The sequence below is a fragment of the Ceratotherium simum genome, chromosome 31 (assembly GCF_057802395.1).
Source record: "Ceratotherium simum simum isolate JZ-2026a chromosome 31, ASM5780239v1, whole genome shotgun sequence".
In the NCBI taxonomy this organism is placed as follows: domain Eukaryota; kingdom Metazoa; phylum Chordata; class Mammalia; order Perissodactyla; family Rhinocerotidae; genus Ceratotherium; species Ceratotherium simum.
This window is the reverse complement of record NC_141930.1, coordinates 16156310-16169616: the sequence shown is the minus strand read 5'-3', so window position 1 is coordinate 16169616 and position 13307 is coordinate 16156310. Positions and strand designations below refer to the sequence as shown.

The 13307-nt window shown below is 34.5% G+C and overlaps 1 protein-coding gene across 1 annotated transcript in view; it reads right to left on the bottom strand.

Moving 5' to 3' along the window:
• Positions 1-200: 200 nt before the first annotated feature.
• TRAM1 (translocation associated membrane protein 1) overlaps positions 201-13307 on the bottom strand; it is a 30373-nt gene continuing 17266 nt past the window's right edge. Inside the window, exons 7-11 of the mRNA XM_004436267.3 lie at positions 11807-11877; positions 11598-11702; positions 10367-10510; positions 9860-10020; positions 201-1762 (exon numbers count right to left, since the gene is read on the bottom strand). Of these exons, the coding sequence (XP_004436324.1) occupies positions 1689-1762; positions 9860-10020; positions 10367-10510; positions 11598-11702; positions 11807-11877 (555 nt within the window). The 3' untranslated portion in view covers positions 201-1688. The remainder of the gene's footprint in view (positions 1763-9859; positions 10021-10366; positions 10511-11597; positions 11703-11806; positions 11878-13307) is intronic.

Genomic DNA, 13307 nt, shown 5'->3' with positions numbered 1-13307 from the left:
GAACCATTTTTTCCCCTGGAGCCCTCATATATAACATACGAGACTAATCATCTTTTTTTTGGCAGAACATACTTTTTAGGAAAGGCTATTGTAAATGTCCGTCAAAAGTGTATTCTTTAAACACGGTACATTTTAATGAGATTATTTACTAAAAGAGCATAAAAACTTGCTAACGATGAACAAAACGTCCAGCATACAGCTTGTGAAAGTAAAAATTTTTATTTTGATTGACTTTTTAACATATAGCTCAATATAATACCAGTTTTTAATGGCAAAAATTTGGTTCCACTGAAACTCCATGATGCTACAGAGAGCTACTTTCTCCAGGAAGAAGGTCAACAGCTGGCAACAGAAAGCACAACCTCCGAGCAGCATGGCAACTTACTAAACTGCAGACCAAACAGGTCTGCAACTTTTATACTAAAAATAGCACAAACATTAGCTGGTGACAAAAGTAGGAAATTGGGAACAAGATGTGAACACCAAAAGGAGCAATATAGTACTGTAAAGACAACAAAAAACCAAATATAGCTGTGGGGATTTTAAAGGATAATTATAGAAAAGGGAAGCAAGTATTTTACTCAAATGTTTTTTAGAGCCTTTCTGTAGAGATACAAATATATATATATATATTTATCCAAAAATATGTTTTATACAGATAAATGCTTCTCAATTAAAGATGGGCCCAAAGCTATAGTTATAACATAAAGCACTGTCTGTTGTAAGACTATTTATCCACCTGAATTTTCAATTTAAGGTTAGTGCATTAAATGTTTTCCAAAAATTACCTGACATTTTTTTTAGATATAAATCAAGTAGGCATTATTTTTAAAGGGTGTGCAGGTTAAACAATGTTTTTCTAAGATGCTGTGCATATCGAACTTACGACAAGCCCCATTAAGAATCATTATGAATAAACATATCAAAAAGGGCTATAGTTGATTTTCTTCTTTATAGTAAATATTTAATTTTCTGATTTCCAGTTTACAAGTGTTGAAAATGCACAAGAAAGATTTTACTTCACAAGTACTTTTATGTTAATATATTTTGATTCAATATATATGGCAATACATCTCCACGTCGTAACCAATAGTATGTTTTCTTTTTTAAAAAATGGTTTTTTGTAACATTAACAACCACTACCTATAAAATAAAGCACACAATTATTCTGGTGAAGTTACAAATCTTTTTTCCCAGGTGTAAAGGCTACAAAAATTCCTAAAAATTAGAGAACACTGAAAACATATTAAAGTTTGACTTTCAACTTTATAGGATTTCTATTTTACCCTGAAAGATAACTTAAAAAAATATGACCTTGCTGGAATAGGCCATCTTGCTAATATAAAAAATTGGTGAGAGCAAGAAATTGTATCACTGATATGTAGAATTTTTGTAAATAGTTCTCTCTCTAAATCATTAGAAAAATGTTCAAAGATAAAAAACAAAATAAAATAAGGTGGTGGTCCCTAAACTATTCTGAAGGCAGGTAGCTTAGTCTAAGCTAAAGTATTTTTTCACTCATAGTAACCATCCTCCCCTCAAATGCCCTTTAAAAAAATGCATGAAACAGTACAATAGCAAGAATCAGAGAGCACAGACTGTATTTTCAAGAACAGGAAAAAAATCTCTAGTGCTGATAGTAAAAAGCAGATTTCTTTGGGGACATTAATCAATTAGATTATAACTCATTATGAAGATTTCTCTTTTCTATTACGGGGAGAGTCAGCTCCATTTGAAGTTACTGTTCCATTTACACCGTTTTCTGAAAAGAGAAAAGTATCAGTATTACTCTCTTTTAAAAATAAACAATATCATCTTGATACATAAAGGTGCCTTCAGAAAAGAAACTTTAAAATCCAATATATACTCTTATGCCCTTAGGTGAAACTTATTTACTAGTAATTAATCTTTATCATTATTTAACCAATCATAAAACCTCATGACATGTTAAACACAATGAACTGAAAGTAGCAAATTAAAAGTAACTACAATATGTGAATTATATCTCAATAAAAAATTAAATAATAAAAAAAGGAAAGTATTATGGAAAGCAGAAAAAAAGTGATAAATAGAAAATTCTAAAAAACAATTATAAGAATTTTAAAATAGTAGTCTTAAGAGCAGTACTTCAGTAGAAATAAAGAACTTTTTCACATTTGACAGCAGACAAATGAAGTTCTAGGGGATATGTTTCTTTACAACATATTAAAAAGTTGGTGGTTGGGATGACAACTCATGTTTAAGAATGTATCATGGCTGCCTTCTTCTTCAAGCTATGATGGAATAAGTATGTCAGACTAACCCTCCCTCCAAAAATATCCACAAAAGTTCAATACAAAAATGGCTGAAGGCACTGGAAAAAAACCAAGGCAGCTTTATGTATTTCTCCCTCAAGGTATTTGCCAAACGTGCACGCACCAAGCAAGAGTCAGAGAAATCAAACAGAAAGCAACTCCTAAGAAAGTACAAAGCTACACAGAGAATTGGTAAGTCTCACAATGACAGAGAGTTAAAATTTGAATCCTGGGCCCCTCAGGGAAGAAAACCCTTATAAATGGTCAATGTCCTAGGAATGAGGGCAAATTGGAAATAGATTGGCTTCGACGAGATAGAATGATCTACCCATATTCATTCCAGAACCTCTGCACATTTTTACACAAAACTTCTAATATTCGATTAAAAATTACCAGGCATACCAGAAAACAAGACCAAATGACTAAAAACTAACAGAAAAAAATATCATAAATAGATCCTCAGGTGATCCAGATCTGGAGTTATCAGACAGGGACATTAAAAGAACAATGATTAATAAAAATAAATGAAAAGATGGAGAACTTGACCAGAGAACTGAAATCTTTAACCCCAGAATAGGAAAATACAGTAACTTAAAATTTAAATTTAATAAATGAGTTTAATAGCAGATCAGGCACAACAGAAGAGATTAGTGAACTAAAAAAAATACTCAAACTGAAACTCAGAGGAAAAAAAGGATGGAAAATGCAGAAGCGTGAAAAGATATAAGCGCCAGGGAAAAAGGGTTTAACACACTTACTGGAGTCCCAGAAGGACAGGAGAAAGAGAATGGAGAAGAGGCAATATTTGAAGAAATGATGTTCAAGAACTTTCCAAAAATGATAAAAGAAACCAAGCTAAGATTCAGCAAGCTCTACATAACACAGATTAGGATAAATACAAAGAAAATCATAACCAGGCATATCACAGTATAACTGCCAAAAATCAGAGAAAATAATTACCAGACTGGATGAAAAAAATGAAATCCAATTATATGCTACTTACAAGAGACAATTTATATTTAACGACAAAGAAAGGCTTAAAGTAGAAAAACAGGAAAAGATATACCATGATAATATTTTATCAAAAGAAAGTTGGTGTAGGTATAGTAAATTCAGATAAACTAGAGATAAAAATAGACATTTGATAATAAAAAAGGACAAATTCAACAAGAATTTATAACAACCCTAAATTTTAATGTACTTATAATACATCTTCAAAATATTTAAAACAAAAACTTACAAGCTTTAAGGAGAAATGGTCAATACCTCTTATAATAACTGACTGAACAAGCAGAACTTCTTCTACCAAATCAGTGAAGATACAAAAGATTGAACAACATAACAAATTTGACCTGACGTCTATAGAACATAATACCCAGCAAATGCAGATACACCTCCTTTTGAAGTCCAAACAAGCATTTACCAAAAGTGAACACCGGCTGAGCCATATGAAAAGTCCCAACAAATTCCAAAGAACTGAAATCATCCAGAGTATGTTCTTTAACCACAATGGAAGTAAGCTAGAAATCAATAACAAAAAGAAAACTCGAAAACGCCCAAGTAGTTGTAAATTAAACAATACGCTTATAAATAATCCATAGGTCAAAGAAGAAGTCATAAGTGGAATTATAAAATATTTTGAACTGAATGATAATGAAAGACATATCAAAATTGTGAAATACAGCTAAAACAGTGCTGAAAGGGAAAGTTTGCCCTTAAATTGCAAGTAATTCACAAGATGGGATGAAAAATCAAGGATCTAAAGATCCATCTCAAGAAGGTAAACCACAAATAAGAAAACAGCAAATAAACCCAAAGAAAGCGTAATAGGAACAGAAACCAACGATACGACTGAGACAATCAGCAAAAAAAAGGCAAATGTTGGTCTTTGGCTGGTGAAAGAAAAAAGAGAAAGGCATACATTACTAACATAGGAAATGAAAAATGGAAATAACTGCTCTTCTACAGGCATTAATAAGATGACAAGAGGATATCATGAATAATTTTATATCAATACATCTGCAAATTTAGATGAAATTGACAAATTCCTTGAAAAACACAACTTAACCAAAAGAGACACAATAAGAAATGGAAAATCTGAATAATCCTATCATCTATTAAAGAATGTGAATCTGTAGTTAAAAACCTTCCCATAAAGAAGACTCTAGGTTAGATGGCTTCACTGGTGAATTCTTCCAAACATTTAAATAAAAAATAATGCTGATATTACACAAAAGACAAAACTGCCCAACACTTTTTATAAAGCCAGCATAATCCTGATACGAAAATCTGACAAGGATATTACAAAAAAGGCTAATTACAGGCCAATATTTTACATGAACACAAATGCAAAAATCCTAACAAACCATTGAAAAAACCAATCCAGCAAAAGCAAGGTATTATCATCATCAACTTGGGTTTATGCCATGAAAGCAAGATTGGTTTTACATTTGAAAATCAATACATTACCAAAAAATACACATTGATATCCCTTATAAATATAGATGTAAAAATCCTCAACAAAATACTAGCAAACCAAATCAAGCAACATCTAAAGAGAATCATATACCATGGCCAAGTGAGATTTATACCAGGAATGCATTATTGGCTTAACATTCAACAATCAATTAATATAATCAAGGATATCAACAGAATAAAGGACAAAAACCATTTGAGGATCTGAGTAGATACAGAAAAAGCAAGTGACAAAATCTTTCATCCTTTCATTATAAAAATACAAACAAACTAGGAATAGAAGGGAACTTCCTCAACCTGACCAAGGTCATTTAGGAAAAACCCACAGCTAACATCATACTTAATGGTGAAAGACTAGAAGCTTTCACGCTAAGATCAGGAACAACACAAGACGTCTGCTCTTGCCACTTCTATTCAACATCATTCTGGAGGTTCTAGCCAGAGCCATGTGGCAGAAAATGAAATAAAAGGAATCCAGATTGGACAGGAAGAAGTAAAACTACCTATATTTGCAGATGACATGGTGCTGTATACCGAAAACGCAAAGGAATCCACAAAAAGGAAACCACTATTAAATAATAAAATTTTAAAAACCTAGTAAGTTTAGCAACGTTGCAGTGTTGCTAGATCAATATGCAAAAATCAATTGTACTTCCATACACTGGCAATGAACAATCCAAAGATGAAATTAAGAAGACAATTCTATTTACAATAGCATCAAAAAGAATAAAATACTTAGGAATAAATTTAACAGAAGTGTTAAGACTTATACACTGATAAGTACAAAATTTAATTGAAAGAAATTAAAGAAGACCCAAATAAAGGGAAAGACATGCACATTTATACTTCCCAAGGCAATCCACAGATGCGAGGTAATCCATATCAAAAGCCCAGCTGGCTTTTTGCAGAAATTCACAAACTGATCCTAAAACTCATATGAAAATGCAAGAGACCAAGAATAACCAAAACATGATAAAGAACAAAACTGGAGGACTCCACATTTCCTGATTTCAAAACTTACTACTTAGTAATCAAGACAGTGTGGTACTGGCCTAAGAATAGACATAGAGATTAAAAGAACAGAATTGCGAGTCCAAAAATAAATTATTACTTTTATGATCAAGTGATTTTCAACAAGAATATCAAGATAACTCAAAAGAGAAAGATTAGTTTTTTCAACAAATGGTGCAGGGATAACTGGATACCAATATGCAAACAATGACTGTAAAAGTGGTGCAGCGACTTTAAAAACAGTTTAGCAGTTCCCCCCAAGTGTTAAATATACAGTTACCATATTACTCAGCAATTCCACTCCTAGGTGTATATCCTCTTGAGAGCAAAAAACAGGTGTTCAAACAAAAACTTGTATATGAATGTTTACAGCATTATTCAAAATAGCCAAAAAGTGGAAACAATGTGAATGCCCATCAACTAATATACGGATAAACGAAATATGGTACAGGCATTCCTTGTTTATTGCATTTAGCAGATATTGCACTTTTGTTTTTTTTTTTTTTTAACAAATTGAAGGTCTGTGGCAACCCTGCATTGATCAACTCTATCGGTGCCATTTTTCCAACAGCATTTGCTTACTTTGTCTCTCAGTGTCACATGTTGGTAATTCTCATAATATTTCAAACGTCTTCATTATTATTATATTTGTTATGGTGATCTGTGATCTTTGATGTTATTATTGTAATTGTTTTGGGGTGCCACAAACCACGCACATATACAACAATGAACTTAATCGATAAATGTTGTGTGTTCTGACTGCCCCACTAACCAGTCATTTCCTCATCTCTCTCCCACTCCTCAGGCCTCCCTACTCCCTGAGACATAACAGTATTGACATTAGGACAATTAATAACTCTACAATGGCCTCTAAATGTTCAAGTGAAAGGAAGAGTTGCACGTCTCCCACTTGAAATCAAAAGCTAGAAATGATTAAGCTTAGTGAGGAAGGCACGTTGAAAGCCTAGATAGGCCAAAAACTAGCTTCTTGTGCCAAACAGTCAAGCTGTGAATGCAAAGGAAAAGTTCCTGAAAGAAATTAAAAAGTACTACTCAGTGAACACACGAATGATAAGAAAGTGCAACAGCCTTATTGCTGATATGCAGAAACTTTTAGTGGTTTGGACAGAAGATCAAACCAGCCACAACATTCCCTTAATCCAAAGACTAATCCAGAGCAAGGCTCTAACTGTCTTCAACTCTGTGAAGGCTGAGAGAGGTGATGAAGCTGCAAAGAAAAGTCTGAAGCCAGCAGAGATTGGTTCAGGAGGTCTAAGGAAAGAAACCGTCTCCATAACATCAAAGTGCGAGGTGAAGCAGCAAGGGCTGATGTAGAAGCTGCAGCTAGTTATCCAGACAGTCTAGCTGAGATCATTCATGAAGGTGCTACACTAAACAACAGATTTTCACTGTAGATGAAACAGCCTTCTATTGGAAGAAGATGCCATCTAGGACTTTCATAGCTTAGAGAGAAGTGAATGCACTAGCAGCTGGTGACTTTAAGTTGAAGCCAGTGCTCATTTACCATTCTGAAAATCCTAAGGCCCTTAAGAATTATGCTAAATCTACTCTGCCTGTGCTTTATAAATGGAACAAAGCCTGGATGACAGCACATCTGTTTACAACACGGTTTACTGAATATTTTAAGGCCACTGTTGAGAACTACTGCTCAGAAAAAAAGATGCCTTTCAAAATTACTGCTCATTGACAATGCACCTGGAGCTCTGATGGAGATGTACAAGATTAATGTTGTTTTCACGTCTGCTAACACAATATCCATTTTGGAGCCCATGGATCAAGGAACCATTTCGACTTTCACATCTTATTATTTAAGAAATGTATTTCATTAGGCTATAGCTGCCATAGATAATGATTCCTCTGATGGATCTGGGCAAAGTAAATTGAAAACCTTCTGGAAAGGATTCACCATTCTAGATGCTATTAAGAACATTTATAATTCATGGGAAGAGGTCAAAATGATCAACATGAACAGGAGTTTGGAAGAAGTTGATTACAACCCTCATGGAGGACTCCGAGGGGTTCAAGACTTGAGTGAAGGAAGTAATTGCAGATGTGGTGGAAACTGCAAGACAACTAGAACTGGAAGAGGAGCCTGAGATGTGACTGAACGGTGGAGATCTCATGATCAAACTTTAACAGATGAGGCGTTGCTTCTTATGGATGAGCAAAGAAAGTGTTTCTTGAGATGGAACCTACTCCTGGTGAAGACGCTGTGAAGACTGTGGAAATGACAACAAAAAATGTAGAATATTACATGAGCTTAGTTGATAAAGCAGCAGTAGGGTTTGAGAGGACTGATTTCAATTTTGCAAGAAGTTCTACTGTGGGTAAAGTGTTATTAAACAGCATCATGTGCTACAGAGAAATCGTTCGTGAAAGGAAGAGTCAATCCATGCGGCAAACTTCACTCTTGTCTTATTTTAAGAAATTCCCACAGCTGCCGCGACCTTCTGCAACCACCACCCTGATTGGTCAGCAGCCGTCAACATCGAGGCAAGACCCTCCAGCAGCAAAAACACTACAATTCAGTGAAGGCTCAGATGATGCTTAGCATTCTTTAACAACAAAGTATTTCTTAATTAAGGTATGTATGTTGTTTTTTTTAGAAACAATGCTATTATTGCACACTTAATAGACCACAGTATAGTATAAACACAACTTTTATACGCACTGGGAAATCACAAAATTCAAGAGACTCGCTTTATTGTGCTATTTGCTTTACTGCAGTGGCCTGGAACTGATCCTGCAATATGTTTGAGGTGCCTATATATCCATATAATGGAATATTATTTGGTCATTAAAAGGAATGAAGTATCAGTACATGCTACAACATGTACAAACCTTAAAAACATGCTAAGTGAAACGAACCATTTGCAAAACATGATCATACTGTATGATTTCATTGATATGAAATGTCCAGGAAAGGCCAATCCATACGGACAGAAAACAGATACATGGTTGCCCAGGGGCAGGGGCAAGGGGGGAGGGGAAATGACTGCTAATGGGCATGGGGTTTCTTTTTCAGGTAACAAAAATGTTCTGGAATTAGATAATGGTTCACACCACTTTCTGAACACACTTAAAAACCACTGAAATGTACACTTTAAAGGGTGAACTTTATATGTGAATTATATCCTAATAAACTGGTTATTAAAATATTACTGAGAGAAATTAAAGATAATCTAGATAAATAAAGGTATCTATCATGTTCATGGGTTGAAATACTCAATCCTCCCTGAACTGAACTATAGATTCAACATTACTTCAACCAAATTTTCTTTTTGTGTGTGGAAATTGACCAAGATGTACTAAAATGTATATGAAATGCAAGAACTGCTGAGACAAGCCTGAATAAGGACAGGGCTAGAGGACATGAACTACCAGACAGGAAGAATTACAAGGAGCAAACCAGAGCTGACATATTTTTAAAACTGGAACCCCTTGTGCTACAGTTCCAAGTTTAACACTAAACAGAAATTGAAAAAATTATTGCCGTGTCTTTCCAATATATGGGGCTGGAACAAGTAGCTAGCCATATAAAATAAAATGAAGTTTAATATGCGGAAAAAACATTACTGCAACGTCAATGCACTTTCAATCCAGAGCCAGAAGGAGAAAGGAGGTTAGACGAGAGTTCAAAGATGAAGGATGGCACAATCAGAAGTCATGAAAAAAGCTCAGGACTGAACGGCAGCTGGGAAGGGGCTGTAGAGAGGTTTAGGTTTTTAAATATGAATAAGATGCTTGAAAGCACAGACCATCACTCTCCAGCTTAGTTATTCACTAATGCTGCCCACATACATTGGCAGGTAGTGGCTCAGGGTAACCAAGCGTGGAAAACTTGTGAGAGAAATACAGTGAACAGGTTTTGGGAGAAATGACTGACCCTAGGAAATCACCAAACTCTAGAATGGGGTAAGATTACTTTGCCTCTAATTTTGCTAAAAAGTAAATTTTCTTTATGAGATTTTTACATCTTAATAAGATTATAAATAAGACCCTACTTTTTTTTTTAATGTTTTCTATTTCAGGTTTTTCACTGCTCACTGAATACAAACCTGTTCCTTTTCTAGAAGACCTGCCTTTAGTCACTGTTGGTTTCTTCTTCACAGTTGGTGCCTGAAAAGCAGAATGTTCCCTCCACCTCCGAAGCTGAAAATTAATGAACTTCCACATCATGAACGCTTGGGTAATGCAAATGGATGCCAGAACTGCAATTCTGAGGATATTAAGAAATAAAAAAGTAGAGTGCATCAAAACAATGCCATTGAATCAAGTATTCTATCCTGCTTTGATAGTATTAACTTAGTGCCAATTCCCCTCTGTTGACATGATTATGATAATAAAGAATTATCCCATTAATAATTAATCCCATAAATTAAACAAATGCTTTAGTACTTCTATTTAGACACATGAAACTGCAATAGGTATGAGATCAAATCACATTAATATTTTACCTAACCCCCATATTTACCCCTTTATTTTTCTAGATGATTCACATTATAAACTGATAATACATACTATATAGCAGTTCAAAGTAAGAAAAATGTTAAAATCGACGGTACCTAACAGCCAACACATTGAAGTTCCCAGCACTGAAATCCAGCTTCTGGTTCTCTGCTCTTGCGAGGCCAAAGCCAACAGTGAGGACTGAAAGAATCAGAGTCAGAAGTCTTCCCAAAACAAACAGAACTGCCCACAGAGAAAACCTGTAAGAAGAATGTCCTAAGTCAAATTCACAAAATTGAAAAGACAAGAAAAGATTCCAGCAGGAATCACATTCCTATTAAGTAAACACATATTAAAACAGCATTTCTTGTTCTGCCAAAAGGATTCTGAAGACAAATGTTTGGGAAATGCTACGTATTATATCACACTCTTCTAGAAACATAATAGCATATTTAAGGTTCTAGGAAGTCCAATAAAGAAATGTGTGGGGGCCGGCCCCATGGTGTAGCGGTTAAGTGCGTGCACTCCACTGCTGGTGGCCCGGGTTCAAATCTCGGGCGTGCACTGATACACTGCTTGTCAGGCCATGCTGTGGCAGCATCCCATATAAAGTGGAGGAAGATGGGCACGGATGTTAGCCCAGGGCCAGTCTTCCTCAGCAAAAAGAGGAGGATTGGCATGGATGTTAGCTCAGGGCTGATCTTCCTCACAAAAAAAAAAAAAAAAGTTCAATTTTTTATTTAGCGGATCTCTTTTTTTACATAACTACTAGTAATGACCCTCAGAACTACTGGTATATAGAATCATTCTGAAAAATGCTGGACAAAACAAAACAAAAGCTGTGTTGTAAACAGGATACCTAATTCCCATTTAAGAGTCCTACTTTTACTTTTTTTTAAGGCTTAACACTCTTTACAAGTCATACTGCTCCTATTCTGTTTTTAGTCCAATTTTCCCATCAAAATATTTTACTATCTTTAAGGCTATATAATCTATTATTTTGTTTTCTTCTTCCCTATCACTATTGTCCCTATTATTACCTCCCTATTATTCCCTCTCCAAAAGAAAAACATGCATTAAACAAGATAAGAGAAGTTGTAACACAAAAGTAAACCCAAAAAGCCTTCAAAATTACAAATTCCAATATAATATCTCTCTAGCCAAGACTCTATTTTAGAGAATAAAATACCAACCTGAATTGCTAAATAGTTTCGTTTTATTTAAAGCTGCTACTAAGTTTATAGAGTAACATAACTGTCCATAGCATGGACCTTGGCACTAGCATGGTCTTTGGCAACACAGGCACTAACTTTAATTCACAAGAAACAGAATGGCTAAACAACTTACCCTTTCTGATACTTTTCATCACTAAAATAAAACAGGCGGGAAATGTGGAAAAGAAATTCAACAAAATAATGCAGCACCAAAAGAACAAGTCCTAGATGATTCAAGCTGTTAAAAAAAAATTTTAAATGTAAAGATTAATTATCAATTAAGACAGATTAGCATAACATCTGCCCAGTCCATATACACACCCAAGAAAAATCCCAACTCACTTCAGAAGATAAGCTCCAGCAATGTGAAAGAGGTAAAGACCAATGTAGACAAGCTGACGAGGAATATCCTCCTGTAAACAGAAAATTGCGTTACAGATTAAAACACGCCGAACCATTTCCGTTCCTTAGGAGCAGTATGGCAGAGCGGAAACTGTACTGCCACAGAAGTGAAGACCTGAAGGCTATTCTGCCCCCGTACCCCACCCCAACTGCTCACCCCAATGAACTACATGGCTTCACCAACTCATTTCACCTCCCTGGGCTTCAGCTACCTCATCTGTGAAACGTGAATAATCCTTGGGTTTCCTTGAATCAGACGAACTCAAAATACCTTTCAGTGCTAAGATCTATGGTTCTTTTTACAACAAACATTTATTAAATGACACAGTATTAATAACCATAATGATGTCCTTCTAATAATAAAACTGCTATGTTTATAGCAGTAGGGATGCTTCTGTTTACCTAAAGTAGTACTCACATTTTCCAGCTGAGGCTTTTAGTCCCTTTCACCATCAGTTACAGTCATTAAAATTGAAGGTTAAAATTTTATCTTCTCATTTAGGATACACCTAACTGTATGTTCTTTCTCCTCCCAATAACCCTTTAAGCCAAGTATCTAGATTTTACTTTTGCTTCTCTTTTTATTGTCCATAGTCCCTAGCAACTTGGTTATCTTAGAAACAATGTTTTTAAAAAATGTAAGTCAAGACCTACTAGCGGATCATGAAATCAATTTAGGGGGTCACACTAACATCTTTCAAAGTATAAAACAGAATAGAAAATGCTAGAGTGTACAGTACATTGTATCGTTTCATGAAAATTTTATTCCAGATTTCAGACACAAACACATAGACACACACACTGAATTATGTTATAAAATCTAGCTTTCATCTTGGGTTATAGTAAAAAATGTTTGCAAAATAGTGATAGTGTTTGTTTTAAGATTAACAAACATTTTCTATACTTGAATGGAAAAAACATGTAATGAAAATGAGATTTTAGAAAAGCTTTGCAAGTTTTAGAAAAGCAAAGCAAGTTCTTATATATTCTTAATGCTAATGTTCAAGTAGTTTATATAAGGATGAAATCATGGGATAATGACTTAAAATTCTGATAGTCTCATTTTTCATGGAAAATCAAATATAGTACACTTAAATCAAAACAAATTCTAAAATTATAAATAACTTCAAGTGACATTTTTGGTTATTTCAATATCTTTTTACGAAAAAGGTCAGCCATGTACTTTAATAAATTCCTACTTTTATAAGAAAATGCTTCTCTTAACTACACTGTACTAAAAAACAAACTTTACTTTAAACTGAAGATCACATATATGCCCAAATATATTTAAGGCAAAGGTTTTCCCCAAAACCACAGATGGAGCCATCTTATATTTAAATCTTTTAAAAGCTCTCATACTACAGGGATCTATATCAATTATTTTATTTTGAACCACAAATACATGTTTGGGTAAGACATATAGCCTGAAAAAGCTCAATGT